The sequence below is a fragment of the Cnephaeus nilssonii genome (assembly GCF_951640355.1).
Source record: "Cnephaeus nilssonii genome assembly, chromosome: 13".
Taxonomy (NCBI): Eukaryota; Metazoa; Chordata; class Mammalia; order Chiroptera; family Vespertilionidae; genus Cnephaeus; species Cnephaeus nilssonii.
This window is the reverse complement of record NC_137084.1, coordinates 80353986-80380927: the sequence shown is the minus strand read 5'-3', so window position 1 is coordinate 80380927 and position 26942 is coordinate 80353986. Positions and strand designations below refer to the sequence as shown.

Sequence of the window (26942 nt, the reverse complement as noted above, 5' to 3'; positions counted from 1 at the left end):
TTCTTGCACGAATATCATGCAATGGGCCTCTAATATATCTATATATATATTAGAGGCCCAGTGCACGAAATTCATGAAGGGGGGTGGGTGGGTTACCTCAGCCCAGCCTGCACCCTCTACAATCCAGGACCCCTCGGGGGACGTCCGACTGCTGGTTTAGGAATCGGGCCTAAACCGGCAGTCAGACATCCCTCTCATAATCCGAGACCGCTGGCTCCTAACCACTCGCCTGCCTGCCTGCCTGATTGCTTCCTAACTGCCCTCCCCTGTTGGCCTGATCACCCCCAACTGCCTTCCCCTGCCAGCCCGATCACCTCCAACTGCTCTCCCCTCCCAGCCCAATTGCCCCCAACTGCCCTCCCATGCCAGCCTGATCGTCCCCAACTGCTCCCCCCTGCCCGCCTGATCACCCCTTACTGCTCCCCCCCTGCCAGCCTGATCGCCCCTAACTGCCTCTGCCTTGGCCCCCGCCACCATGGCTTTGTCCGGAAGGAAGGCAGGATGACTGGAAGATGTCCCGTCAACCTGGTCTAATTAGCATATTATGCTTTTATTAGTATAGATGCCTGCCTACTGCACATATTTAGTTGGTGTCCACAGGCACTCACAGCTTTAATCCAGCATGTCCCCAAATGAACTTGGCCTGCCTATTAAACTGTGAAAGCACTGTCATCTCCTGATTCGACAAGCCAGGAATGTGAGTTTTATCTTTAAATCTTCCTCTCCCCTATTTCCCATATCAAATTATTCACTCAGTGCCTATAAAGTAAATATCTTATTTCTGTCCATCTTCACTGCTCTTCCTTAAATCACTGTCATCCTTTGCCTAAATTAATACAGTGGCCTCCTAACTGGCCTGCCACCAGCACTTTTCACTCTGCGGCTAATGTACACGAGCTTTCTAAAATACAGATCTTGGAACATCATGTCCCTGTTTGAAATCCTTCAGTGGCTTACCACTGCCCCCTCCTCAAAATAAAGTTTTAATGTGGTATGCAACGCCAGGAATCACTGGCCACGGCGCTCCTCTTCTGCACCCCCCATAGCCGCCACCTCTCAGTCCTGTTACTCCAGGCCTTTATAGACGTGTAATAAGGGACCTGGAAACGCTAGAAGCATTTAAACAATGGAATTACTCCAAAGATTTTTTGTTTTGGTTTATAATTATCCATTTCATAAAATGCTTTTTTGTATAATTTAAGTGTGATTTTTGCTCTAGTGCCTGAGGCCTGGTGACTATGTGAGCCCTGTGCATAGCTGTCAAGAATGCATGGTGTCCAGTCCATAGCAGTGGGGAGAGCCACAGGAATGCATGCTTGGTGGAGGTTCTCATTTCACTTACACGTGGTGGTGGGTCACCACTATTTTAAAGCATGGAATCGCGGCCCTGGCCAAGTCGTTCAGTTGATTGGAGCCTCTTTCCATGCACCAAAAGGTTGCAGGTTCAATTCCCAGTCAGAGCACATACCTAGGTTGCGGGTTTGATCCCTGTTGAGACATGTATGGGAGGCAACTGATCAGTCAGTGTTTCTCTCTCCCTTCCTCCTCTCTCTCTCAAATCAATAAAAACATATCCTTGGATGAAGATTTAAAAAAAAAACAACATTGAATTGCAACTGAACAATTACATGTATGTACTAAAATGTAGTTTTTAAGAACCCTCGTGCCTTTCTGGAGTTAAAGATACCTAAACTCTGGAAGTAGCACGAATCTGCACCCCAGGTCACATCTTAGCCCAGGGAACCAGCTTCTGCTGTATTCTCGGGTTCCTAAGCACCCGCAGGCCTTCTCTGTTCTCTGAGCCTAGGACCTTGAAGGCTTGTGACTCCTTCCCCCTTACCTTGGCTAGCTCCTGTTCACGGGTCAGGTCTCAGGTGAATGTCACCTCCTCCAAGACACCTTCCTCCGCTCCCAAGTGCCCCAGGGAGGACTTGGACTTGCTGTTTTGAAATTGTCTTTGTACTTGTCTCTGTCCTGCACTAAACTGTAAAATGAGGGCCAGAACTACATTTTATCCTGGAACATAGTAGGTATTCAGCTATTTGTTGGGTAAATGAATGAATGAATGAAGATGAATCAGAGGAAGAAATCCAAATTAAAATCACCTGAACAAGGTAAAAATGGAAAAATAGAAAGCTATCTGAAAGGTGTGTGTAGCCCAGGGGTCCTACAAAACATTGTGTGAATAAGAAAACGAAGGGGAAGACCCACTCGCTAGGCAGTTTCCAGAATGAGAGCTATTGCAGAAGCAGCAGAGCTTGAGCCTGTCCTTTCTGTCTCTGTCAGGCGGTGCCAGCAGTGACCCCTGTGGACGAGGAGAGCTCGGACGGGGAGCCAGATCAGGAAGCTGTGCAGAGGTAATGTGGCGTCGGCAGGCTCACCTGCAGCCAGCGAAAGATCGCCTCTGCCCAAGGAGGGTACAGTGCAGCTGCATTTGTGTGGTCTCTGCTCAAGCCAGATGGCATGTTCCTCCCACCTTGAAGGAACAGAAGACTCCCCAGAAAATTTCATTTCTGTAAACGCCATTGGAAGTCCCCTGAGTGAAAGCAAGAACCATAAGAACACTCCTCTCCTCCCTCTGACCTTCCTTGTCCCCTGCCTTCATATTGCAGCTCATAGTATTCACAGGGCACTACGCCTGCTCCTGCCTGCCAGGGACCGTTTACCGAACAGGAATTGGAGATTTGGGATGACAGTGATCCTAGCTAGGCTAGCCATGGACCTCTGGCATGGACTCCTCCTCTCTGGGAGAATGAATACCTCTGGTACTGTTCGCTTGAAAAGAATATGCGGTTGGGCCAGTGACAGATGCAAATATCTATGGTTTGCAGAATCTTGTTGAGCGGTGCCTGATCCACAGAAAACAGCAGTGACCATCAGGCACACTGTGCTGTTCATTTTACCTCAGTTCCATTAGCCATGGCCCTCAGCTCCTCCCATGCCCCGCTGTGGGAGTTGCCATTCTTATTTTCCAGGGAGCAGGGTTTTAACAGAATTCCGCATGTATTTTCCCAGAAATACAGGTGTTCCTCAAGATTATATGTTTTTCCCTTGAGGCAAGTTGAAATAAAATAGTTTTCATGGGCTCTTGGGGGAACTTTGGGTATCTTTATCAAATGGATATTAAACCACTAATGGCTTACTCTTTTCCAAGTTTACATACCATTAATGCTCTATAGTCTGTTAACTGTTTTATCTTAAATGGGCAAAGTAGTTAGGAATGAAACAAGAGCACTTTTTAAGAGCCTGATGGTTGCTGGCCAGCAACTGCTACCCCAGGCGCTCCGTGAGAGCTGCTGTTGTAACTGAAGCCGGTCCCTGTGGGAAAAAGGGTGGAGAACTGGGGTGTTGGCAAGCGGGTCAGCTCCTCCCACAGCTTAGCCAGTAGAACAATTGTAACTTTTTTTCCTTTTGATGCTGTTGTTTCTGTAGTTTGCTGATAACAGTATATGAAATTGTAAATGGGTCCTGCTGGTGTCGTAAGAGAAACTAGGAAACGTAACTGCCTCGCTGCTTTAATTAGACAGCAGTGTTTCATTTTATCGTCTTTCTCTTGGACTCACTTCCTTGTGCCCCACCTTTTTTTCTTCTTTAGACCAACATTTAAAGGATAATACGCCCGTTCCTTTTGAGACAAAAAGGAATAATGCTTAACCAGATGAAGGGAACCAGTATCTTCAGATTAAAGGCAGCAGCTCATCAACTCTTCAGCTTTTGAAACTTCTGTTTTCTTGTCTTGCATTTCCCCCCCACAGAATTAATTCTAAGCATTTCTTGTGGTTTCACTTCTTGTCCTCTAGAGAAGTTGATCCCAGGGAACAATATCAGTCTGTCTTCTCTGATGGCTGACTTGCAGTCAGGGTCCCGGGGGGAAGGGAGGTTTGAGTTCGCTCTCCCTGAATGGAAAGCCGTTTTCCGAGACTTGTAGTGAGGTCCGGCTTAAAACCTGGGGACCTGGGGTCGGAGACATGGGGACCTTCTGAATATCTCCCTTGGCTCATCTCTAGGAACGGTCCTTCGAGCTTATTTTCTCTTACATTTTTTGAAACTTGGAGGGAAAAGAAGAAGAATAAGTAGGGAAAAGATTCTTCTGTCGAGTGGAAGGAAAGGATCATTCTTCTCTGTAGCTGCCTCTGCTCTCCTCTCCCATGGCTGCTCGCAGGCCCCAGGTCCGTCACGCCAGCGGTAAGCCGCTTCTACTGGCGGTGGATGAGCCTCACGCATCCAGCAGGGATCTGTTCGCCATGGAGCCCTTGTGGAGCCCCGGCACGATTCCATTCGGAGTGCTGTACATTAACTTCTGATGCTTCTTGCTGAGGAACAGTCCTGGCTGGTTTTTTTACTATGAAATGTGCTCCTGCTTGTTGCAGGTACTTGGCAAATAGGTCCAAAAGGCATACACTGGCCATGACCAACCCTACGGCCGAAATCCCACCGGACCTACAGCGGCAGCTAGGACAGCAGCCTTTCCGTTCCCGGGTCTGGCCCCCTCACCTGGTACCTGATCAGCATCGGTGAGTAGCCACATGAGCTATGTGAGCTCCTTGAGGCTCATCAGACAGGCACCCTTCTGACTAGTGATGGTGACTAGCATCGAGGCTTTAAATAGCATCCTGAACTACGTCTTCTCAGCTCCGTGCACCAAGCAGTGCACAGAGCAATGTAGGATTCTTCTTTCCCATTGCCTTGTAGGCTCATGTATTGTCTGCGGTGATTCTTGTGATTCTAGATGTTGACTCATAGGTGAAATTGAACTTGAAACCTGCAAGAAGGTGAAGCTCTCAGAGGGCCAACTGGATATGAGAGGATGTGTAGCCATGTTAATAGATGACCTTTAATGACACATTGCCCTCAAAAGAATGAGCATCTCTTATCATGTTACCACTGAGCAGTGAGCCAGGGTGTGGAGGAACACACGCCCCTTTGTGAGGGGTAGCGCAGGCTCGGCATCCTCTTCAAGCAGCCATTCAAGCAGTGTTCGGATGGCAAGTTCTTTTACTGGGGCTCTGTCACATGGATAGCTCATTCTCTTGAAAAAATTAAAAGAAATTTAACCGTAGCTGGCCAAGAAAACCGGACAAAATTGAATCCAAGTAAGCCTGAAAGCAAGAAGAATGCCACTTGACTAGATTAGGATGATTATCTTCTGTGAATACCTTGGTGGCTAAAAACCTTAGCTATGCGCATTCTGAAAACATACCCAAACTCATGGATCACACTCTCAAAGCCACCCTAAATTCCTAGAGCTTATTTTATTATAATCTTTTTGAAAGGACAATGAAAAGCATTCTTACTTGGGAAGGTTGAAAAGCAGTCAGATTTCAAGGGAATTCGGTTTATAACGGTGCTGCTTTAATGTTGCAGCCAGTCACACTGGCAAGCTTGACCGTGTTTTTATTGTGACTCGTTCCCCATTGGGCACTGATGTCATCAGCAGAGACAGGTGAACTCTGAGCAGACGGAGGCATGATTATGCCACGTTGGAACTCTGAAAGAAGGGAGATAAGCTTTTGCAAATGACCCCGAATAGCTTAGTAAAAAAAATAGTCTGTTAGGAGTAGCAGGAATGATGATTCTCAAATAAAACTCCGATGACACAGAAAGTATTTTCCTAAGGAAAATCTCTTAGGACCTACGTTGGTATTTGGAGTGATTATTGGAGAGCTGCCTTTCCATCCCATACATTTCCTATGATTTCTTCATGACCCTGAGCTCTACACTTACCTAACAGACATCCACCACTTTGTTTCTCCTTGTTTCTGTCTTCCCCTCCTCCCTGCCAGACAATTAATTCTGCAGCCTCATCTGGGTCTGTTGTTTAGCTGAGCCCTTTGGCATCCTTGTTTAATTCGAAGTGCTCCTCTGGAGGTACTGTTATCAGAGAAACATGACGGTTGGCACGCCTCCATAGTAACCTTTATTACAGACTGGGTCCTGCTTACATTTGTTAGAAAGGAAGACCACATAGGCCTCCCTGCTGGGATCTGCCTGCCGTCAGGTTTCCTGTGGTCAAGCCCGTCTGAATTGAAATAAATGCTTTATGAGTGGCAGATTGTGTGAGGTGGGACATTTATGCAAACTCAGCATGCCTTGATGGGGATACTGTGAAAATATGGCAACACAAGAGACTGAAATTAGTTTTCAGGGGAAAATAGAAGCTTTTCAAGGGCATAAAACACTTAGAATGGGTGGCCTAGATAGGCTATTGAATTTCTCTTATTCTTCTGGAGGAAATCACTCAAGAACAGCATCTTTTTCTTCTAGGGTATAATAGATGAAAACCCACATTGAGACAAAAGAGGAATCTGATCAACCTTTTTAACTTGGAAGTGTGTAATTTAGAATTTTTTAAGTTTTTGAGTGTAATTCTTTTTTAAAACCCGGCACAAGCTGGATTTCATGCAGAGGGTGAACAGTCCTGGTTTGGAAGTGCAGTGGGAACAGCCTGAGGGAAGCGGCGTGGGTTTGAATAGGATTGCTGGTAAAAAAGCGCGGTTGGGCTATCCAAACTGCCTCCCTGGCATCTCTGCTGGGCTGACCCGCCGGTCGGCGCCCACAGCCTGTGCTTCCGGGACAGCCAGGAACTGCCTGGCCGGGAGGCGGCTCCAATGGAGATAACGGGGTTGTGCAGGTGGACTGAATTGGAGAACACAGCTTTCTGAGCGAATCAGAAACGTGTCCATTGTCAGTAATATTGAAAGCGAGAGAATAACATTGTAGGAGGAAATAGTATTTGCTTGCTTTAACTCCAAACACCTGAAGTAGAAACAACTGGGAAGGATGGAGGGAATGCCCCTGAAAGCAGCCTTCAGATAGCCGTTCGGGTGTGTCTGCTCGAAGCGTTTGTCTTTGTGTTACTGAAACAAATGCGTGCATGCTCGTCTCATCAGCGCACTGCTGAGTCCCAAACAGAAGTCCTGGCCAGAGGGGTCAAGGGCGTTCACCTGCTCCAGAACTCCTGACCTCTCTGCTTTGTCACCGGACTCCTCCCCTCCCTGTGGCACTGCATTTGAACTCGCTCGTTAGCCTGCTTCCTTAGCCTGGGTTCTGCTTCTGTCCAGAATGAGTACCTGGCCGGGTGCTCATTTCACCCCAAGTTCACTGTGCTGCCATCCCTGCCCTGGACGTGAACCCTGACCCTTCCGTGGCTGCTGGAATGCTGCTTGGGAACATTTTATCTGCTTCCTCACAAACATCTCTTTCTGATTAGGTAACAGGTACAGGTGTTAGCTTCTAGCCCTGGTGCTGTCTCAGGCAGTCCTTATCAATAGCTGTTCTTTCTGTAAGGTTCTGGCTATGCGCTGATCGATCAGTGGATTTTGAAGGTAATCCACATGGGTGCTCTTTCCTTAGGAGGCGGGAAGGAGCGGCTGCTCTGAGCAGTGCATTTCACAGTAGCTAGCCTTGTGTGCACTGGCCAGGTATGTGCATCCTTGAGGGCCACATTCCTTAAAAATGTGCTGTCACCATCTGGGGAGAAGTCCCCACTGCCCCCCACTTTATAGCACAGAACCTGTGGTTTCCAGGGCTGACCGTTGACCACAAAGCTGACTGTAGTTTCCTTCCGGTTGTACAGAGCGTACTGCTCAGGGGCAGCTTTGCGTCAAACAGTGAAATAGGTTTCTAAAGGCACTAGACAGAGATGTGATGCTAAACCAGAGGAGTTCCTCTGCAGCTTGGCCTGAGGGATCACTCGCAGCTCTTCTCTCCTTCCTGGCGTAGTGATAAGAACGGGGCGTATTTGATCCCAGGATAGGGCCTCCCCAGGCTGGCAGTGACGCCAGCCTACGGTAAGTGGGAATGGAAGACGCAGACCTGGACCCTGAGAAAGGGAGCAGGCTGGGGGCCCACATGGCAGCAGCGTCTTTGTGCTCATCGTCGGGAACACATCCCTAGGAGATTTGCTCAGAACCCTGGGTCCTAGCCTTGACCTTCTCTTCCCCTGTATTCAGCTCCACCTACAAGGACTCCAACACCCTGCACCTCCCTACGGAGCGGTTCTCCCCTGTGCGCCGGTTCTCAGATGGGGCTGCCAGCATCCAGGCCTTTAAAGCCCACCTGGAAAAAATGGGCAACAGCAGCAGCATCAAACAGTTGCAGCAGGTAATGGAGAGATGTGGACATCTCTGGAGAAGCATGGCAGCAGAGACTTCTGCTGCCCTCCTGCAGCAGTACTGCCGTCTGACAGGTTCAGAGCCATCGCCTCTGCTCTGTGCTTGCTTGTTATGTGCAGCGTTCCCCAGCATCAGACTCGCTTGCCCCACGAAGGGGCTGTATGCCCCTCCCGTCCCTGAAGTTCACTAGAAGGAATTTCTTCTGGGCGTGGGTGTCAGTGGGAAGCACCAGGGAAAGTACTTGTAAGCAGCCCTGGCATTCCTCTTGGAATGGGCACTGGGTCTTGTGGGAGCTTGCTTGGCATGGCTGCCACCTGGTACGCTCTCCGGTGGGTACCGAAGGGTGCTCTCAGAGGAAGGAAGGGTACCTCCAGGCTTCCACAGGCCAGTTTCCTTCCTGCCTTCTGATGACCACACTTTGAGTGGCATGTTCTTGTACACAGATTTCACACTGGACACTTCCACTTGTGCACAGCCCATCCTTGGTGTTTCCATTGGTTCATGCAGAGCAGAGTGTGAATATATGTGTATATTTAGCACATAAATACTTAGGGGACGGGGTGAGCGCTCGAGGGCACTGGTCTCGCCTGGCTCTTTCTGCCATGAGACCTTTGGGCAGATGTGCTCCTGCTGACGTCACTGCATGGGGTGGGTCTGGCTACATCCCGTCCGTATGAACTGCTTTCCCTTCAGGAGTGTGAGCAGCTGCGGAAGCTGTACGGGGGGCAGATCGATGAGCGAGCCCTGGAGAAGACCCAGCAGCAGCACATGCTGTACCAGCAGGAGCAGCACCACCAGCTTCTCCAGCAGCAGATTCAAGTAGGCCTCCCTGCGCGCTCCCCGCTGGCTCGGAGTGTGCTCTCAGCATGACTGGTTTGCCTGTGAATTTTGGAGGAGATCGTGCAGGGCAAAATGGAGTTGAGTTCTGTTTATGGTTGACATGGGGTAAAGGTAATCAAACGTTTCCATGAACCACAAAAGCCTAAGTCTCAGGGACAGGTAGTTCTCTGTTTCCTTCCTGAGAATAGCTCACGTTAATCTTCAGGCTCACCGTCTTCCCCGTGTGTTTTAGGATTCCATCTGCCCTCCTCAGCCCTCCCCGCCTCTTCAGGCCGCATGTGAAAGCCAGCCAGCCCTCCTCACCCACCAGCTGCAGAGGTAAGGCATCGCTTTGTTTCATGCCTAAGCCATTGTCTCTCTAGCTCGGTGTCCTGGGCCTGACTCATAGGGGAGATTCTGACTGACTTTAGCTTCCATCTTGGAAGAAACTATTTGAAGAGCAGAGAAACCACTTTAAATCCCAGCAGCCTCCCTGGCATCCTGGCTTCCTGTGCCTCTTCACTATCTCAGCCACACGAACCAAGTAATGTGACATCTAATACAAGAGGCCAGACACAGGCCCTCAGGCCTCTGCCTCTTTGTCTGGGAAGTCCAGTAAAATAATGCATGGATAGGTTGTAAGGAGGCTGTGGTGGGCGGGTCATGTATGTTTTTCTAGCCTGGAGGCTTATCAGCACTAAAAAAATAGTTTCTGCTGAGGTGTATGCTATGGCTGAGGCTAACTTCAAGGTTCTGGTGGCACCTCAGGGAATTGATTTACCTGGTTTTGTTGTTTTTTAAGGTTAAGGATTCAGCCTTCAAGCCCACCTCCCAACCACCCCAACAACCATCTCTTCAAACAGCCCAGTAGCAGTCCTCCCCCGATGAGCGTGGGCCAGCCCCATGGTGAGTGCAGGCGGCCGGCCTGAGCCGGTGTGCCGCGTGGAACAAATGGATCCCAGTTGTGAATGCCACGCGCTGTTGACTTGAATGGCAGAATAGCAGCATTTAATTAAGGTGTGGGCTCTGGAGCCAGCCTGCCTTGGTTTGAATCCTTAGTGGTGAAACCTGAGTCAAGTCACTTAATTTCAGCTTACCTGGGCTTTCTCAAATGGAAAATAGGGTTACTACTAGTATTTAATGAACAAACATATGCACTTGGAACAGCCTGGCACTACATAGCTCTTGGTAAAGGTTAACTATTAATATTTTTAATAAAACACCCTCCAACTCTACCAACTAAAAAGCTGCTGCCAGAGCCTTCCTTGTTGCCGGGCCTGTTGGTTCTCCTTATACAGGGACCCTCTCATGGGTGTTTAGAGGAGGTGAAGACAAGTGCACCCCAACGAGAGGATCTTTGGAGACCAACACTGTGAGGAGTTAGTATTCCAAACTGGCGATCTCTTCAGTAGCGCCACGCAGTCTGGATCCCCTGAGGAGTCTGAACTGGTCTCTGTTCTTCCTACTCAGAGCGGGGTTCCCTGAGCAGCTCCATCGGCAGGAAAGGCAGCATCCGGTGCCCCGTCCCAAAGCTGCTAAATCAGCATCTGCACTTTAGCAAGACCCCCAGGCCATTGGTGTGCACATTAGAATTTGAGAAACACTGCTCTAAATCAGAGCTACTCAAAGAACAATCCATGCACCAACTGTTTTTGTTTTTTAATAGATATTTATTGATTTCAGAGAGGAAGGCAGAGGAATTGAGAGAGAGAGAGATGGAAACATCAGTGATGAGAGAGAATCATTGATCAGCTGCCTCCTGCACGCCCCACACTAGGGATCGAGCCTGCAACCCAGGCATGTGCCCTGACTAGGAATCAAACCCTGACCTCCTGGTTCCTAGGTCAGTGCTTAACCACTGAGCAACACTGGCCAGGCGATGGACCAAGTTTCAGAGCAACTTATTAGAAATACAGACCCATGGGCCCCCTCCCCGACCTGCTGAATCAGGTTGCTGTGGGTGGGGCCCAGGAGCCTGAACAAGTCCCCCAGATGAGCCTCATGCACAGCGAAGTCTGAGGAGCAGAGCTGTGGGTGGCGTTTGGTCATCTGCAGCCGGCAGGCCACCTGGGCGTTCGGTCACTGAGGCTCCTCTCTCTCTAGGTGCTGCATCTCCCTCCCAGTTCCAGGGCTTACCCTCCCGCAGCGCAGTCTTCCAGCAGCAGCCTGAGAACTGCTCTCCTCCGCCCAGCGTGGCGCTCACCTGCCTGGGCATGCAGCAGCCCACCCAGCCACAGCAGGTGGCCATCCAGCTGCAGGAGCCTGTCGGTGGCGTGCTCAGCAACATGCCAGGGGCAGCTGCAGGCTCCGTGGGGCGGGGCACCTCCATCAGCCCCAGTGCCAGTCAAATCCAGATGCAGCACCGTGCCAACCTGCTGGCCACCTTCAGCTACGGGCATCGGCCCTTGTCCAAGCAGCTGAGTGCTGACAGTGCAGAAGCCCACAGGTAAGGCTACCTAGGTCACCCCGTGAGCCATCCAGGTGACCCAGGAGGGAGGAGGGAGCAGGGAGGAGTCTGGTGGTAGTGTTCCTTCCACTCTCTCTAAATCAGGGCGGTGGTTTTGGGGTGAACTTGAAACCTATTTATTGACCAAATGCTAATGAGATAGTGGAGGAAAATGACAAAGCTGCCTTACTGTTTGTCTGCAAGGAAAAAGCGGCCTATTAGACGTTGGGAAAAGTGCCCGTTTCCCTTGCCTGTTCCCTGAGGGTTCCTTCCCTCTCCGTCTGTCATATTCTAAAAGATTGGTGCTGCTTAGGAGCTCCAGTGATGTAGTATAGTTGCTCCCTTCAGCCTGGAGCTGGGCTGAAGGGAGCAACTGTCTCATACACAGTGCCCCAAGTCCTGGGCGCCACTGGGTGATGGGTGCAGGGGCAAGGTGCTGCACCCCCTTCCCTGCCACTCCGCAGCTCTCTGTCAGTGTGCTCCCTCCTGACAGAGGCGCCGTTCTCCGGGGAGTGTGGATGCCTGGTACTCACTCGCTTTTGTGTCTGCAGCTTGAACGTGAATCGGTTCTCCCCTGCTAACTACGACCAGGCGCATTTACACCCTCATCTGTTTTCGGACCAGTCCCGGGGTTCCCCCAGCAGCTACAGCCCTTCAGCAGGAGTGGGGTTCCCTCCAGCCCACGCCCTGAAAGTCCCTCCACTTGACCAGTTCCCCACCTTCCCTCCCAGTGCACATCAGCAGCCACCTCCCTATCCCACATCAGCACTACAGCAGGCCCTGCTGTCCCCCACGCCGCCAGACTACACGAGACACCAGCAGGTACCCCACATCCTTCAAGGACTGCTCTCCCCCCGGCATTCGCTCGCCGGCCACTCGGACATTCGGCTGCCCCCAGCAGAGTTTGCACAGCTCATTAAAAGGCAGCAGCAGCAGCGACAACAGCAGCAGCAGGAGTATCAAGAATTGTTTAGGCATATGAACCAGGGGGATGCTGGGAGCCTGGCTCCCAGTCTTGCAGGACAGAGTATGACAGAGCACCAGGCTTTACCGTATCAAAATGCTGACTCGTATCACCGCCAGCACACCAGCCCCCAGCATCTTCTGCAGATCAGAGCTCAAGAATGTATCTCCCAGGTTTCCTCAAACAGCCCGCCCCAGGGCTACGCTCAGCAGCCGGCACTCCTGCATCCCGAGAGCATGGAGGAGGAGTGCTCCTGCGTGGCGGCCAAGGACGGCTTTCCAGACAGGCAGAGTTCAAGTGCATTGACCAAAGGTTGCCACAACAGCTCTCTACTCTTGAGTACTGGCGGACCTGGGGACCCTGAGTCTTTACTAGGAACTGTGAGCCACGCACAGGAATTGGGGATCCATCCATACCGACATCAGCCAGCTGCTGCATTCAGTAGAAATAAGGTGTCCAGCCGAGGTAAGAGTCCCTCCAAAGTAAAAGTTCTGGGCTAATCTGCCCCAATTCAGTTAACTTAGTAATGTTGTCTTTTTTCAGCTAGTACTCTGTGTTCCTAAGAGAAAAAGAATTCCTGAGAAGACCTTCAGGACCTTTTGAGGGAGAAGCATGTAGGAAGTGGGTATTGGTGGGTAAGGAGTCTTTTTCAAAATAAGATAGTGGTAGAAAATTAATAATTAGGTAATATAGTTAGTAAGATATATTATCTATTTTCCATATTCATACCAAGTTTTTTAGCTTTTAGAATTTCTTGACTTTCTTTCAACTAGCCAACTTTAACTTCTGCAATAGAAAAAGTCAGCCAGTGGTAAGGAAATAGGAGTCAGTATAAATAGCATTGGACCAGAAGTCAAAGCATCTCGGTTCTGGACTCACCTCTGCCACGAATGCCACGGCCTTGTCACTTACACCCTCACCTGTGAAAAAGGCAGGGGGAGCAGTGGCTTTGCCGAGTATTTGGGAAGATTAAAACATGCATATATGTGCGCGCGCGTGTGTGTGTGTGTGTGTGTGTGTGTAGTGTGTGTGAGAGGGGGGGGGAGACATTATTACTCTGATCATTTCATTAATAAATGCAGACTTTTACAGCATCTTAAGGGACCATGTCATCTCATTTTGTCTCATTGTATAATGAATGCGTGTATTCATTTTCATTCTGAGAGAGATTAATATTACCATCAGTAGGTTATGCTCAGAAAATGTTATTCCATTAGCATCATAATATCCTAAACAAAATCTGGACCAATATCCATTTCATCATCACAGATCATGAAAAATGAGTTTGCCCATAAAATATACAATTCTGAAACCAAGCATTTCTTATATGCTTCCCTTCTCAGAGCTGCCTGCCTCTCCTGCTCTGTCTTTTAAAGTCAGCACACAACTCAGCCCGTAGGGGAATTAGGTCCATGGCACATGGCAGGGGGAAGACCTTGCTATAATTGTTGTGTGTGAGAAGGCATGGTGCCCTCATATTGGCTCATTATGCACCAATAGAGAGGGACACGTGGTTGCGTAAAACACCAGGTAAATCCTGGGCCTCTGAACAGTCTGATGCCATCCGGGCTGCTGTATGTAGGATGGTGGGGGGTTTCCAGGCAGGCCGTATGTGGAGTGGCTGACACACCTGGGGGTGTTCAGTATTGGGGGAAATAAGCTAAGGAGAGTGATCATACTCTCAGGCGGAAGAAGGATTTGACTTTTCTGGGTTCATATTATGGGACAGAACCAAGATGGGAAGAGAAGTCATAGCAAATGTTAACTCCCTGGAAGACTGTAAGAACGTTTTCGCCTCAGCAGCCGGGAGCTTCCTGTCACTGGGAGAGTTCTGGCAGGGCAGGGGGTGTGAGGGTGCTGCGGAAAAGCTTCCTGTGTGAGTGAAAGCTGAGCAAGCTGTAGTTGTAAACGACAACTTCTCTATAGGGTTTTCCGTGTGCCAGGCACCAAGGGCTACTCACACATAAATTTATTTAACTCTCCCAACAACCCCATATGGTAATAACTCTTATCACCCCCATTTTATCAATGAGGCAGCTGAGGCGCAGAGCAGGAACTTTGCCCCAAGGCCAACAACTGGTAGGTGGCATCTGAACCCACGCGTCATCAGCTCGCTGCAGCAGGTGCCTCCTGGCAGGGCCCGGGGAGAGCCAAGCTGGAGCTAACTGTGTGCACGCCCACTCCCCCACCCTGCGTTGCCACATATTAAACACTTAGGAGATTTTTTTGTTCAAAAATTCTAATTTTCCCTCCGGTCTGACTCCTCGGTACAGAAAGGCTGGGGGGCTTGGATCCACCTGTGTCCCATGATTGTCAGAGGAGCCTTCCCCGGGCTTGCTGATCTGTTTAGACAGTGGCACTGACTGCGTTTGGTACCAGGTGCAGGTGTGGGAGTCCCGGGAGGGGCAGAGTAGCTCCCAGCCAGAGGGATTAGTTCTCAGCCGGAGTAAGCGGCATTTGAATTGGGTTTGATGGGTGAAGATGGCTTTGCCATTTGGATTTGGGGGAGAAGCATGAGGAAAAGCCAGTGGGTGAGCGTGTTGCGGGATATCTTGAAGTGTAGTGTACATGAAGGAACCGGCAGAAACTAGGGCAGAAGCTTCCTAAAATCCAGAGCGGGGTCCAGGCCCAGCGCAGTCTGCCAGGAGGGAGTGGCGCAGTGCTCCGTTCTCCTGCCCGTTTAAATCAGCTGCCGGCAGTCACCCCTTCTTCCAAATCTAAGGCCTGAGCTTCAGGCTTGTAATTCTTGCGACAGATCGCTCCGCCTTCTTTCCCTGGTGAGTTACTCATTACCTCTCCCGCCTCTTCCTCCTCCCTACCTTCTCACATCTGCCCCATCTCCACCAATATCCCCCACAAACGCCTCTGCCTCTCCCGTTTCTGGGAGAGAGGAGGGCCCCTGTCCTCCGTGCCTCGTGGGCAGCTCTGCAAGAATCTCCTCGGCGCCTCCCCCCCCCCCCAAGCCCTCTTTTGTCTCACATATTTTTTTCCTGATCTTTGGTGTGAGCTTTTCTAGAAGCTGCTGTCTTAGCTCCTGCCTATGGATTATAGGGGTTGTTCTTCCTTCTTTCTACCCACTTACTCTTTTTAAAAAATATATATATATTATTGATTTTTTACAGAGAGGAAGGGAGAGGGATAGAAACACTGATGACAGAGAAATATCGATCAGCTGCCTCCTGCACACCCCCTACTTGGGATGTGCCTGCAACCAATGTACATGCCCTTGACCAGAATCGAACCTGGGACCCTTCAGTCCGCAGGCTGACGCTCTACCCACTGAGCCAAACTGATTAGGGCTTACCCACTTACTCTTTAATGCAGCCACACACTGTGCCTTTTTTTGCTTGAATTCTAGTCACCTTTTCTGACATCTCCTAGTTTGTGACTTTTGGAACCACATATGCAATGATCTCTAGTGAATACAGCCACAGGTTATTGCTGCGTGCATTGGAATTCAGCATAGCAGGTAACACACTAGAGAAGCTAATGGTCCAAGGAAGCCTGGTCTGCTCCGGAGTTAACACCCCTCGGGAGATGCCTGTCATGTGTTTAAAAACACACGCTGATCCTGGAAGTCCCCATTGTTCTTACTGTGAGCAGCACGAACTCACTCTGAGGACGGACCTCTCCTCCCGGCCTTCATCTGTGTAGTTAGGGATGTTCAGCTAAACACCCCAGAGGTTGTAGCGGGTCTGCTCCGGCCTCCACCTCAGCTCCTCATGTCTTTTCACAACCACCTGGGATGCATGCGATGGTTCCTTTGACATCAGGACTGCTGAGGCTCCACAATCTCCCTGCTTCAACCTGACGTGACTCCTTCTATCCTTTTAAAGGCACGAGAGCCCAGTTTCACATCACCAAGAATTGGCAGACACTCTGCTGTCACTTCTGTCGAGAAAGGGTGGTGACCTCTCCCTCCACCACCTGCAGGCCAGGAGGGAAGCTCACACTTGACCTCTTCACAGGGGAAATGCTTGCTGTTTCCTTTCCTGATACCTCAGCCTCTGCATAGTTACTCACTCGTCCCCAAACTCCTGGAAGAGCAAACTCAGCAAGACTGGAATGACAGGCTGCATACAACCGGCTGTGGGTGCTGTGTGGGAGGCAGGGGTGAAAAGCTAATGAGCCTGCCCTCGGGAGCTTAAACCTGCCGGGGGTGGGGGGAGGAAGACAGCTCCCAAACAGCTTCCACATGCAGTGCCACCGAGCGAGCTGTCAGAGGTGCACAGTCAGGCATGTGCCACATGATGGCGTTTTGGTCAGCCGCGGCCCACTTACATGACGGTGGTCCCATTAGATTATAGTGGAGCCGAAAAATCCCCATTGCCCAGTCAGGGCATTGCTGTCATAACGTCCTAGCACAGTGCATTACAAATGCAGTACAGTAACATGCTGGGCAGGTGGCAGCCTCGGAGCAGCAGGCTGTACCAGACAGCCCAGGTGTATAGGAGGCTGTGCAATCTAGGTTAGTGTAAGTGCACTCGATGATGTTCTACCGACAGGCTTCTCAGAATGTATCCCCGTTGTTAAGCAATGCGTGCCTATACTAGGATTTTAATAAAGCAGATCTAGGGTGATCTTTCTAAGATAAGTCTGAAATGTAGGTGAACGGGGATCCCTGGGTAGTCGAGGAAAATTAAATGCCCTCCTGTCAGTGTTTGTGGGCACCTGTTTCCTCCGTGCCTGCTTGCTGCCGGTCAGTGTGAAGCCAGGCGCTGCCAGGGCACCAAGCAGGCAGCGGGCGGAAGGTTGGTTTGAATGCCCCATGCTGCCCATAGTCTCCCTAACTGCCCTCCAGAGATAGAATGTAGGCTTATCTTCTATACTTGAGTTTTTTCTTTCCTTTGCAAATAAGTAAACAGTACAGCACTTCACACAATGCACTTACCAACTTGAACTCGGAGAAAACCACATCCTCTTCTGCCCGGCCAGCCTCGCAGTGTCTGTACACGGCCCCCTCGGATCCTTTAAGGACATGCAGACACGCCATTCCTCTCTTCTCACAACCCGTAAGTGAGTCCGGACAGTCATCATGGGAGGTTCAGTAGCCTGTGTAAGCCGCGGGAGCCCCAAGCGGGGCGTGCGCACTGCGTCTGTGCGTGCTTTCTCCGTGCGTAAGCAGGTGCGCGTCTCTCCCCTGTACTCACAGCTTCACTGGGCAAACACCTGAGAATGCTGCTCTCAGACGGCCTCTTGCCCAGTATCTAGTGATCTTGACAGCTCCTCTCGGTGCTGACTTGGCATAAAGGATGCCAGTGCTTTGAGCCTGAATCTCGAGTCTCTTGGTCAGTGGGTCACTCTGTGCACCTTGCCCCACCCCCAGCTGCCCAGTGGGTCTCCTCCTAGAATATCAGAGGACCTCTAGACTCAGGACTCAGCGCTCTCACTGGAAGGCGTACTCTACTGGGTGGTCCTGTGTAAAGTGATAACGACCCTTTCACGTGTGATCTCTTCTGAGCCCCAAACTACTGTCATGTGTGAGATAGAGAAGCTGAAATTAAGAGAGAGTAAATGGCCTACCCAGTCTTGTCCATTCTGCTGGTGATGGAGCTAGATCCTGACTTCAAGTTTTCTGATTCCCTAGCCTGATCTCTCCTTCATGCCTTCCCACCTTCCATTCTACACTGTCCAGGCATCTCTGCCAGGCAGTAGATGCTAGGCCTTCCGGACCGTCAACCTGTGCGTTAGATTGAAATGAGCAGACAACACCCTGGTTTGTTACCCAACTCCAGTTTCATCTAGTTTTTAACTTACGTTTGTCTCTTCTAAACCAGAAGCTCCTTCTCTGGAAATTAAAGTTTCATTAACTCATTTGTTCACTTATATGTGGGGAAATTGTCTCCATAATTGTAGAAGTAGGTTTCTGTGATAAATCAGTTTCTTCGTTTTTGTCAACTGGCGCAATAAGCCCTTGTCCCCTCAGAACTAACGCTCTGAAATGAATGCGAGTAATCCCAGTCTTCACAGCGTCCCCGGCTCTGCACTTACCTGCCTGGGGAGTGAGTCCAGTTTTACAGACAGCACAGCTGAGGCCCACCCTCAGGATCCAGTGAAAGCAGGGCTCCAGCCCGTCCTCCGGACCCAGGGCGAGTGCTCATGAGCTCTGGGCGGGGAGTCAGGAAGTCTCGTCGCCTGCTTCGTCAGGCACCAGTTCTGTCTCGGTGGCACTCAGGTATGTTGGCACCAGACCTGAAGGCTAGGAAGACAGCAGACGAGGAGGTAAGGGTCCATGCGATCTTCCAAAGGCAGGGCCAACAGGAGGGTGCATGCCTGGGTTTGTAGAAACCTCATTTTCAGGAATAAAAATAAATTCAAAAAAAGGGAGGGGGGAGAGGGGAGACTTAGCAAACACGTCAGACAGACAAACACTGAGGCCTCTGGAAGCGGGGCGGGGGTGGGGACGGGGGGGGGGGCTGAATATCAAGAAGCAGGGCTTACACCGTTCCTCGTGTTTGACAAGGACCCTTCCACGATCTTTAAAGGAGAGCTCTTGTGTTGGTCTTTGTGGGGATGAGATGCAACAGATGAGATTTGCATTCAATTCTATAATCAGAAAAAGGAACTCGGAGGAATTGAATGGATGGTGCTAGCTATCGAAGATGAGAATACAGGCCTTAGAAAATAGTTTGAGCTCTGGCCCGTGTGTTCAGTGTGGGGAGTTGGGCTGAGAACCAAAGGGTCGCTCGGGTCAGTTCCCCGTCAAGGGCGTGTACCTGGGTTGCAGGTTGGATCTCCGGCCCTAGTAGGGGTGCATGTAGGAGGCAACTGATGGATGTGTCTCACATCAATGTTTCTCTCTCTCCCTCCCTCTCTCCCTACTTCCTCCCCCCCTCCCTCCCCTTCCACTCTCTCTAAAAACCAATGAAACAAATGTCTTTGGAGAGGATTAACCAAAAAGAGAAACTATCTTGAAAAGGAAGAAGCAGCTGTCTGTTGCTTCTTGGCAGGACAGACCAGAGAGCCAGTTCCTCGCTCCACAAGCCATCGCTGCACCTCTTCCTGCCCGTGGTTTTTGTTTGGCCCTGGGGCCAGCACGGGAGCTGTGCCCACTGAGGAATTGGGCTGGTGCGGGGATGGGGAGCTGACCCCAAGAGCGAGTCCTGGTGTAGACTGCTTCGTCTTCCTCTCTGCTGGCTTTCCGCTTTCAGTAGCGAGAAAGCTGACTTCTGCTATTCCTCTGACCTCTTTGCTCTCAGACCTTTCCACAGGTTTCTTGCTTATTCTCACCTTTGGTGATTGAGAAGCTCGCCCTCCTCTCGTTTTTGTCCAGAATCTTTTGTGTTACCATCCACACACATGTCAGTCAGCTCCCCTCCCCATTGCCTGAGCCCCTAAGCCCAGGCCTGACCTGATCGCCACAGGAGACCATTCCAGTATAGAGACCTGGCCCTTCACCCAGCACTTAGCAGGACGTTTCACTTTCGTTAGTTGAGTGACAATTGGATGGTACAGGTAGCATTAGGGCTGTTTCCTATTTAAAACTTTTTAAAACCTGGTCTTGCCAGGGTCCAGCTCATCAGGAGCTAGGCCCATACGTGCCACAGAGCTTTAACCCAAAGAAAACTACCAAGCGATCAAAACAAGTTCCAGCGCCAGACCCTTAGGATGGAGCCAAGAGTGCCACCAGGAGGGCCTGTCCCCTTCACTGGCCCTGGTGCTCTCCTTGTGCATCCCTGGACACGAAGGAATATGCCTCCTGACCTCCTCTTCCTTTCCACGTCCCAGTTCATTGGGTCTGTGACCTGACAGGACCGTAACCCAGGTTAAGAGAGTGTTTATGAATGCCAGCCAAGGAGGAAATCATTAAATACCTACTGGGTGGGAACAGGTGTGGAACCCATGAGGCCCCAGCGTGCTTAAGATACAGTTCTTGTCCTCAGAGTACTTACGGACTTAGTGATTAAGCGAGTCATAGGTGAACCTGGTTAGAGTCATCCTGGTTAGTAGTCTTCTGACACTTAAAGGAAGGGAAGGTCAACTCTATTTGAAAGGGAAGGTTTCATAGAGATGCCAACATTTGAGACAGACTAGCTAGGAGGGCGGTTGATTTGGATGGCAGGGATGGAAGTGGGAGAACCCAGCATTCCAGGGAGGGGAGCAGCAGGAGCAAGTGCGTGGAGTTGTGACGGGTGGGGAGTGTGAGGTGGAGCCGTGTGACTGGACTTGGAGTGTGAGGGAGAGCAGTGTGCTCGCTGGGAGATAGGCCAGGAGGCGTGAAAATGCGGTGTCCGGCCGCCCTTTAGAAAGAGTCATCTTTGTAGGGTAGTGGCAGAGGGTGGCTAAGAGGCTGTCGTCGTAACACAGGCAAGAGGGCTTCGAAGGAAGCGGTGATTGGGAAGAAAGGGGCCGCCCTGGCCAAGGCTGCAGAGGTAGGCCCCTTACCCTTCCGTCGCTGTGGAAACCGGAGTGAGGAAGCAGAGAGCTCACCCCAGATTAGGAAAACAGGCAGAACACAGACCTCTGAAAGGGGAGCTGGCTGTGGGCGCTGCTAAGCTTGGGATTAGACATGGAAGTGTGAGGAGTTGGCTAGACGTCCAGGAAGTGGTTGGAGCTATGGCTCCGGCGCCTGGAGGAGCATCAGCGGTTCCTAGCACAGAGGCAGTGCCGTCGAAGCCGTGAAAATAGATGGCATCACCAAGTGAGTGTGGATCAAGGATAGGAGTGGAGGAGCGATCGAAGGGTTGGGAGCGGCAGTTTGAGAAGCAGAGGAGAGGACGGGGTGTGCACTGAGGGGGAGTCAGCGAAGCGAAGGGGAGAAGGCGCCCACAGAATGGCCCTGCTCCCCGGCGAGAGGTCCTAGAGCAGGGTCCTCAAACTTTAAACGGGGGGCCAGTTCACTGTCCCTCAGACCGTTGGAGGGACGGACTGTAGTTTAAAAAAAAACTATGAACAAATTCCTATGCACACTGCACATATCTTATTTTGAAGTAAAAAACAAAACGGCAAAAACACCCGCCTGTGGCCCGCGGGCCGTAGTTTGAGGACGCCTGTCCTAGAGGCTCCAGGAATGCTCTGATGTGCATCTAGGTTTGAGAGCAGCACTGTCAACAGAAGTGAAGAAAAAGAGAAGGTTCCATGGGACCGAACGTCAGTGTGTGGGTTTTCTCCTCAGGGTGTGAGCCCTCCGTAACGAGGCCCGTGCTGGCCGCGGGACTCTGCGGGAAGGCTGCTCCGGCGCCTGCAGGACGTTTGACAGGCATTCCCGTGCCGGGGGACGCCAGGCCTGCTGACCCTGTTTCGCTCTGTCTCCTCAGAATCTGTCCTAGGGAACTGCATGGAGGGAAGCTCTCCAGGACCAGCCATGGAGCTGCCAGATCATGATGGGCTGGGGTACCCAGCACGCCCCTCGGGCAGTGAGCACCACAGGCCCCGGACGCTGCAGAGACACCACACGATCCAGAACAGCGACGATGCCTATGTAAGTTGGTCCCCAACCGCTGCCAACTCAAAAGCAGAACTTAGTCCTGTGGGCGCACCCCTCCTCCGCTTCCGCCCAGAGGCCACCTCTGCACCAGGGAAGCTGGTCTCTGAGTCGCCCCAACAGCCAGCCCTTAATCCAGCAGAATCTGCATTCCAGCTTCCAGCTGAGGAATCAGTAGCTGCCATCTGTTCCCTGGTCTTGGTTATTAAACTTCTCCCCAAACAGGCTAAACTCAGGCCCAGCAGGTGAGCCCCAAGGCTCCTGGCTGGCTTGCTGGCCGCCACGAACTCACTCCTCCAGGCGCCCTTGCTCAGCGAGGCTGGGCTCTCCCAGGCAGCGCACGGCAGCACGTAGTGTAGGAGCAGCTGCCCGCAGCCAAGCCCAGTCAGATGTGATTCAATGAAGTTAAACCGTAGCTCCTCCGTCACTGCGGCCACCTCGGGGGCTGGTAACCCTGTGGCTGGAGCCGGTGCTGGACGGTGTAGCGGGACGTCCGCCTCCGTGCTGTTGGACAGCGCTGTCCTGAGTCAGGCGGTGGTGGCGGCGGTGGTGGTGGTGGTGATAGGCCGAAACCTGGTTTGGGAAGGCCATCTAGGTGTGGGGGTCCTGGCCTCCCCCACCCCTCCCCTGGGGTGCTGCTGAGGGGGTGCTCTCTGAGGGCCACTGTGTGTGGCGTCCTTACTCCTTTTGCTGTCGCTCCTGCAGGTGCAGCTGGACGACTTGCCCGGGATGAGCCTCGTGGCTGGGAAAGCCCTGAGTTCTGCCCGCATGTCCGATGCCGTCCTCAGCCAGGCCTCGCTCACGGGGAGCCAGCAGCTCCTGGCCCGGGAGGATGAGGGTAAGGAGCTGGCACGTGCGGTGCCATCTGCCCAGTGACTGCTCCCCTCTTCTGCACTGGGTTCCTGGGACCCAGAGGGTTCTGGACACGATGCCCTTCCCGCGCCCCACGCCTACTCGCGAGCGCGAGTGGACAGAGGAGCGTGCCTCCTGGCTGAGTGCGGGCGCCACATCCCCTTTCTGGTGCTGGCAGCGGGCCCTGCGTGTGAATGGAGTGTGTCTCCGCTCCTTAGAAGCAGCCGGCGTGGGGGGCGGGGGTCATAGCAGACGCAAAGGCCTGGAGCGGACGGGCCTGCAGTCAGTCCCGCCTCGCCTTTACGGGCTGCCCTGCCCCCTCTGTCCTGAGGCAGGAACACTGGGCCTGTGTCCTGGGCTGTGCGGTGAGCCCTCTGTCCTCGGAGCGCAGAGCGCCCGCCCGGTGACCAGTGTCTGCAGCACCAGGGTCTCCCCTGACAGAGGAGGCTCTCGCTGAAGGAGCAGTGCTTGCCTCCCCCACACGGCAGCGGGGACAGGGCTCTGTGGGGACAGGACAGGACAGGACAGGACAGGAGGCTGCAGACACTGAGCACACCATGGGCTGCTGAGAGCTGGGGTTCAGGCTGGGAGTCAGGTTGCAGGTGCTCAGACCTCATGCTCCCCTCTCCCCCACCCCCCAGTGCCCTGCAAATCTCACATGTTCTTTCTGGTCCTCAGGGTGTGGGGAGAGGCTAGGCCATGAGCACCTGAACCTGACTGACGGCCAGCATTTGAGCTCTTGCTACCCATCCACGTGTATAACAGACATCCTGCTCAGCTACAAGCACCCCGAGGTCTCCTTCAGCATGGAGCAGGCCGGCGTGTAACGGGAACCCACAGTGCGTATGGCCCGGCCCCATCTGGTCAGGAGACGCTTGCGCGAGCTCCCTCCTGGCCTTCGCAGCGCCCTGCTCTCCCTGAGCGCTGTGCTGGTCCTTTTGGGGTGTGGGTAGGTGCAGACAGGAGAGATGCAGGCCAGAGTTCCATGTTTCATTATGGGGAGAGACACGTGTGTTTTAATTGTTGGGGCTGTAGCAGCTCCACAGAGACCAGGAGCGAGCGAGCGTTGAAGGACGGGCGTACCTTGGGCCAGAGTAATGAGGTGGTCCTTGAGCTCAGTCCTGGAAGGTGAAGCCCAGCAAGAAAACACATCCAGCCGCAGTGTTTACGGCTGTGCTGCAATGGCAGAATATTCTCAACAGGGAAGTAGGTGGTCAGAGGCCCGTGTGAAGGGTGAACTGGCGGGCTGGTCATGCCTCACCGAACACGGCAGGCAGTGTGGGCTCTTTGGAAACTGATAGAAAAGACATGATGATTGTTCGGCCGTCTGGCAAATCCCCATTCGAGCCTCGATATGGCAGACCCCTGAGAAGCTCGAGGTAAAGGGAAGCAGTCCCTGTTTTACTGGTCGCGGCCGTTAACCAGTGTCGTGGCTGGGCTGCACCGTGGTTCTGATATGACGGCAAGACGCCCTTCAGCAGTAACCCCCGGGAAACTGAACAGATGCAGGTTTGTTACTTGAAGACCCGGAAATGCCCTTGGCTCAGTGGATAGAGCGTTGGCCTGAGGACTGAAGGGTCCCTGTTCGATTCCAGTCAAGGGCATGTATCTCAGTTGCAGGCTTGATCCCCAGCCCTGTTTGGGGTGCATGCGGGAGGCCCCAATCCATGTGTCTCTCTCATATCGATGTTTCTCTCTCTGCCTCTTCCCTTCCCTTCCACTCTCTCTAAAAATCAATTGAAAAATATCCTCAGGTGAGGATTGAAAATAAAAATAATAAAAATAAAAAAGACTGGAAATGACAGGGCACACTTGGGGGGAGAGAGAGGAAACAGGCCTGGTGCTCTGCTTTTATTGGGGTCCAGCATGGGTCCTGAGGTTTTGCTCACTCCTCTTCATTGGTGAATTTAAAACACACAAGAGCATGAGCTAAAGCTCAGGAAGAAAAGACAGACCAGGAGCTCAAGTGGCCTTACTAAACCCACCAAGATCTCTACAACAAAGGGGGCTGGGAGGGCCTGGCTGCCAGAGTTCTCTCCAGGGGTCTTCGAGGCGGTGCCCGCAGCTGGAGCTTGCCGGGTACGCATTACAAAAGGGAAAAAATCATGCTTACACTACAGGTGGATTTTTTGAAAAGTTCTCAAATGAACATTCAGTCTGTCACAGTGATGCCCTGCGTCTGCTCTGTTGCAGGTCCGTGTGCAGCTCGGGATAGAGGGGTAGAGTGTGACTAAACCAACAGCATCCAGCAGCATCCAGCAGCAGCGCGCCTGCCCGCCCTTCTCCCCACCCAGAGCGCTTGCTCCCTCCTCCGTTGGCTCTGTCTGTGCTGCTCCCTGTTTGGATTGGGACTCGCACATTTTGTTCCAGGGCCTTTTGCCATGTTTGCTTGTATGACCCACTCACCCAGGAAATAAACAGGAAATCACGTTCACACCTTTTGTGAAAGTGTATTTGGTGGATTTCAGTTGGTGGTTTGGTTTGGCTTTGGTTTGGGGTTTTCGTATGTTTCTTTTGGAGGTGATTTTCTTTTTTTACTTTTGCTTCTCTTTCTCTTTTTCATTTTTGAAAGAGAAGAGCAAACAGAGGACAGAGCCTAGGGCCTCAGGGCTCCACATTGCTCTGTGCAGGAGCAGCACGGAAGGGCACCACCTCTGGGATCTTAGTGGCCGGAGAAGGGGGAGAGCAAAAGAAGCCCAGGCCTGGACCCTGGGGAGACCGTTCCAGCGGGATCCACCACAAACGAAGCCAAGCTGGTCTCAGAATGTCCGTGTGAGGCGGGGGTGCCTGGCGCGGAGGGGTGCTGGGTCCCTGTGAGCCTCTTTGGTGTGTGACTCCGTTCCCCTCTTGTAACCTGGAAGGTTGGTGCCTTCCCTTCCTGCTGGCTCTACCCATGGCTGACACCCGCCGTGGCCCCTGTGCTTGTGTGAGCTTGTGCTCCTGTTCAAAGGGTTGTTCCACACACTCCCTCCGCCTCTGTCACAGGCAGGACCAGGAGCCGCCTCGCTGACCTGCTCCTTCACCTGGGCACCCTCACCCCCACCTCCATTCCTGACCATGTAGGAATTGTTTTGGTAAATGTTGATATTGTTATTATTATTATTAATAAATAAAAACAAAAGGAACGTTTGTTTGAGAGAAACGTGTAACCAGATCCTGTCCTGTTTGAATTGGCCTTGCCCTCGGCTCACCGTGTTTCCGTCAGCGCATCGTGAGCAGCTTCCTGTGCGGGACTGACCCCGGGAGGGCGCACGGCCGCAGCTGCTGTTTGTGTCACTGCCTTCCTTCCTCACGTTAGAAACCAAAGTCTCAGGTGCTGGCGGCTGATCCTCGCAGCAAGAAAGATGTTAAATGTTCGGACTCTTGGTCCCTTTTTTCTGGAAAAGGAGAGTAGGGTCCCCAGTCCCCTCCTAGTCTTTCACCCTGAATTTGCACAGGAGAAAGCGGGTGCCCGGCATGGCCGTCCGGGGTTCCGACAGGATCCGTGCCGCTGGTCCTCACTGGCCCTGCCGCTCCCTCCCGACCCTCCCTCCTGGACTCCGCAGTGCCAGCGCCTTTCTCGGGATGGGTCCCCTGCCCCCTGGTCCCGCCACCCTCCACCTCCTCACCAGAAGGAGGCCACCAGGAGGCCCCAACAGCTACCGTTTGACTCCTGGGCTCCTGGAACTCCAGCGCCCGACTGCCTCCCCCCCCCCCCCCCCCCCGCACCCCCCACCTACCCCACCCCCGCCTCCGTCCTGGTGCGGAACTGGATTGGCCGAGAGCAGACCCACCCTCGATGGAAGCCAGTGAGCCTGCCCATCGTGCCATCTTGCGAACTAGACTTTCAGAAATCATTGCTTTGTATTGTAACCAATATGCGCAGTATATGTTGAATGTATATTAATATACTTTCTTAATTCTGTTCTTGGAAAACGTCGGAAGTGTTTTTTCTTTGTCATTTATGTTGAACTAAAAAAGGATTTAAAAAATCTCCGGACCCCAGTTGCAGTAGGACCTTAGCCCCTTATTGTGGGCGCTCACGGCTCAGTGACTGACCGGGCAGCAGGGGATGGTGAAAATAAAGCTGATCGCCAGCTCGTGTGGACATGCTGTTTGCCTTACGGTTCAGAGTCTAGTGGGGAGCAGCCGCGGGCAGCAGAGAATCTGCCTGCGCCCGGCGTGGCCTCTGCCCCTCCAGGGCGCGCTTGGATTTGCTGAATCGGGTGGAAAACATTCCTTGAGAGGTACTTTCGGCCTAAGGGCCTCAAAAGCTGGGGCCTCCAGGCCAGGCCGTTACCACATGGCCCAGTCAGCCCAGGTTAGGGCAGCGTGGGCACTTTC

At 52.2% G+C, this 26942-nt stretch overlaps 1 protein-coding gene across 2 annotated transcripts in view; it reads left to right on the top strand.

Moving 5' to 3' along the window:
- Nucleotides 1-26733, top strand: part of SIK3 (SIK family kinase 3) — a gene marked incomplete at its 5' end in the record, with an annotated part of 279640 nt that extends 252907 nt beyond the window's left edge. The window contains 12 exons of one of the 2 annotated variants that reach the window (XM_079788489.1): nt 2287-2357; nt 4371-4514; nt 7953-8103; nt 8808-8933; nt 9187-9272; nt 9736-9839; nt 11037-11379; nt 11931-12808; nt 21601-21764; nt 22473-22605; nt 23298-23458; nt 24813-26731. In XM_079788489.1, the coding sequence (XP_079644615.1) occupies nt 2287-2357; nt 4371-4514; nt 7953-8103; nt 8808-8933; nt 9187-9272; nt 9736-9839; nt 11037-11379; nt 11931-12808; nt 21601-21764; nt 22473-22605; nt 23298-23446 (2349 nt within the window). In that variant the 3' untranslated portion in view covers nt 23447-23458; nt 24813-26731. Of the gene's footprint in view, nt 1-2286; nt 2358-4370; nt 4515-7952; nt 8104-8807; nt 8934-9186; nt 9273-9735; nt 9840-11036; nt 11380-11930; nt 12809-21600; nt 21765-22472; nt 22606-23297; nt 23459-24812 lie in introns of both variants that reach the window. The other variant, XM_079788490.1, reaches the window with a different exon arrangement.
- Nucleotides 26734-26942: the final 209 nt, after the last annotated feature.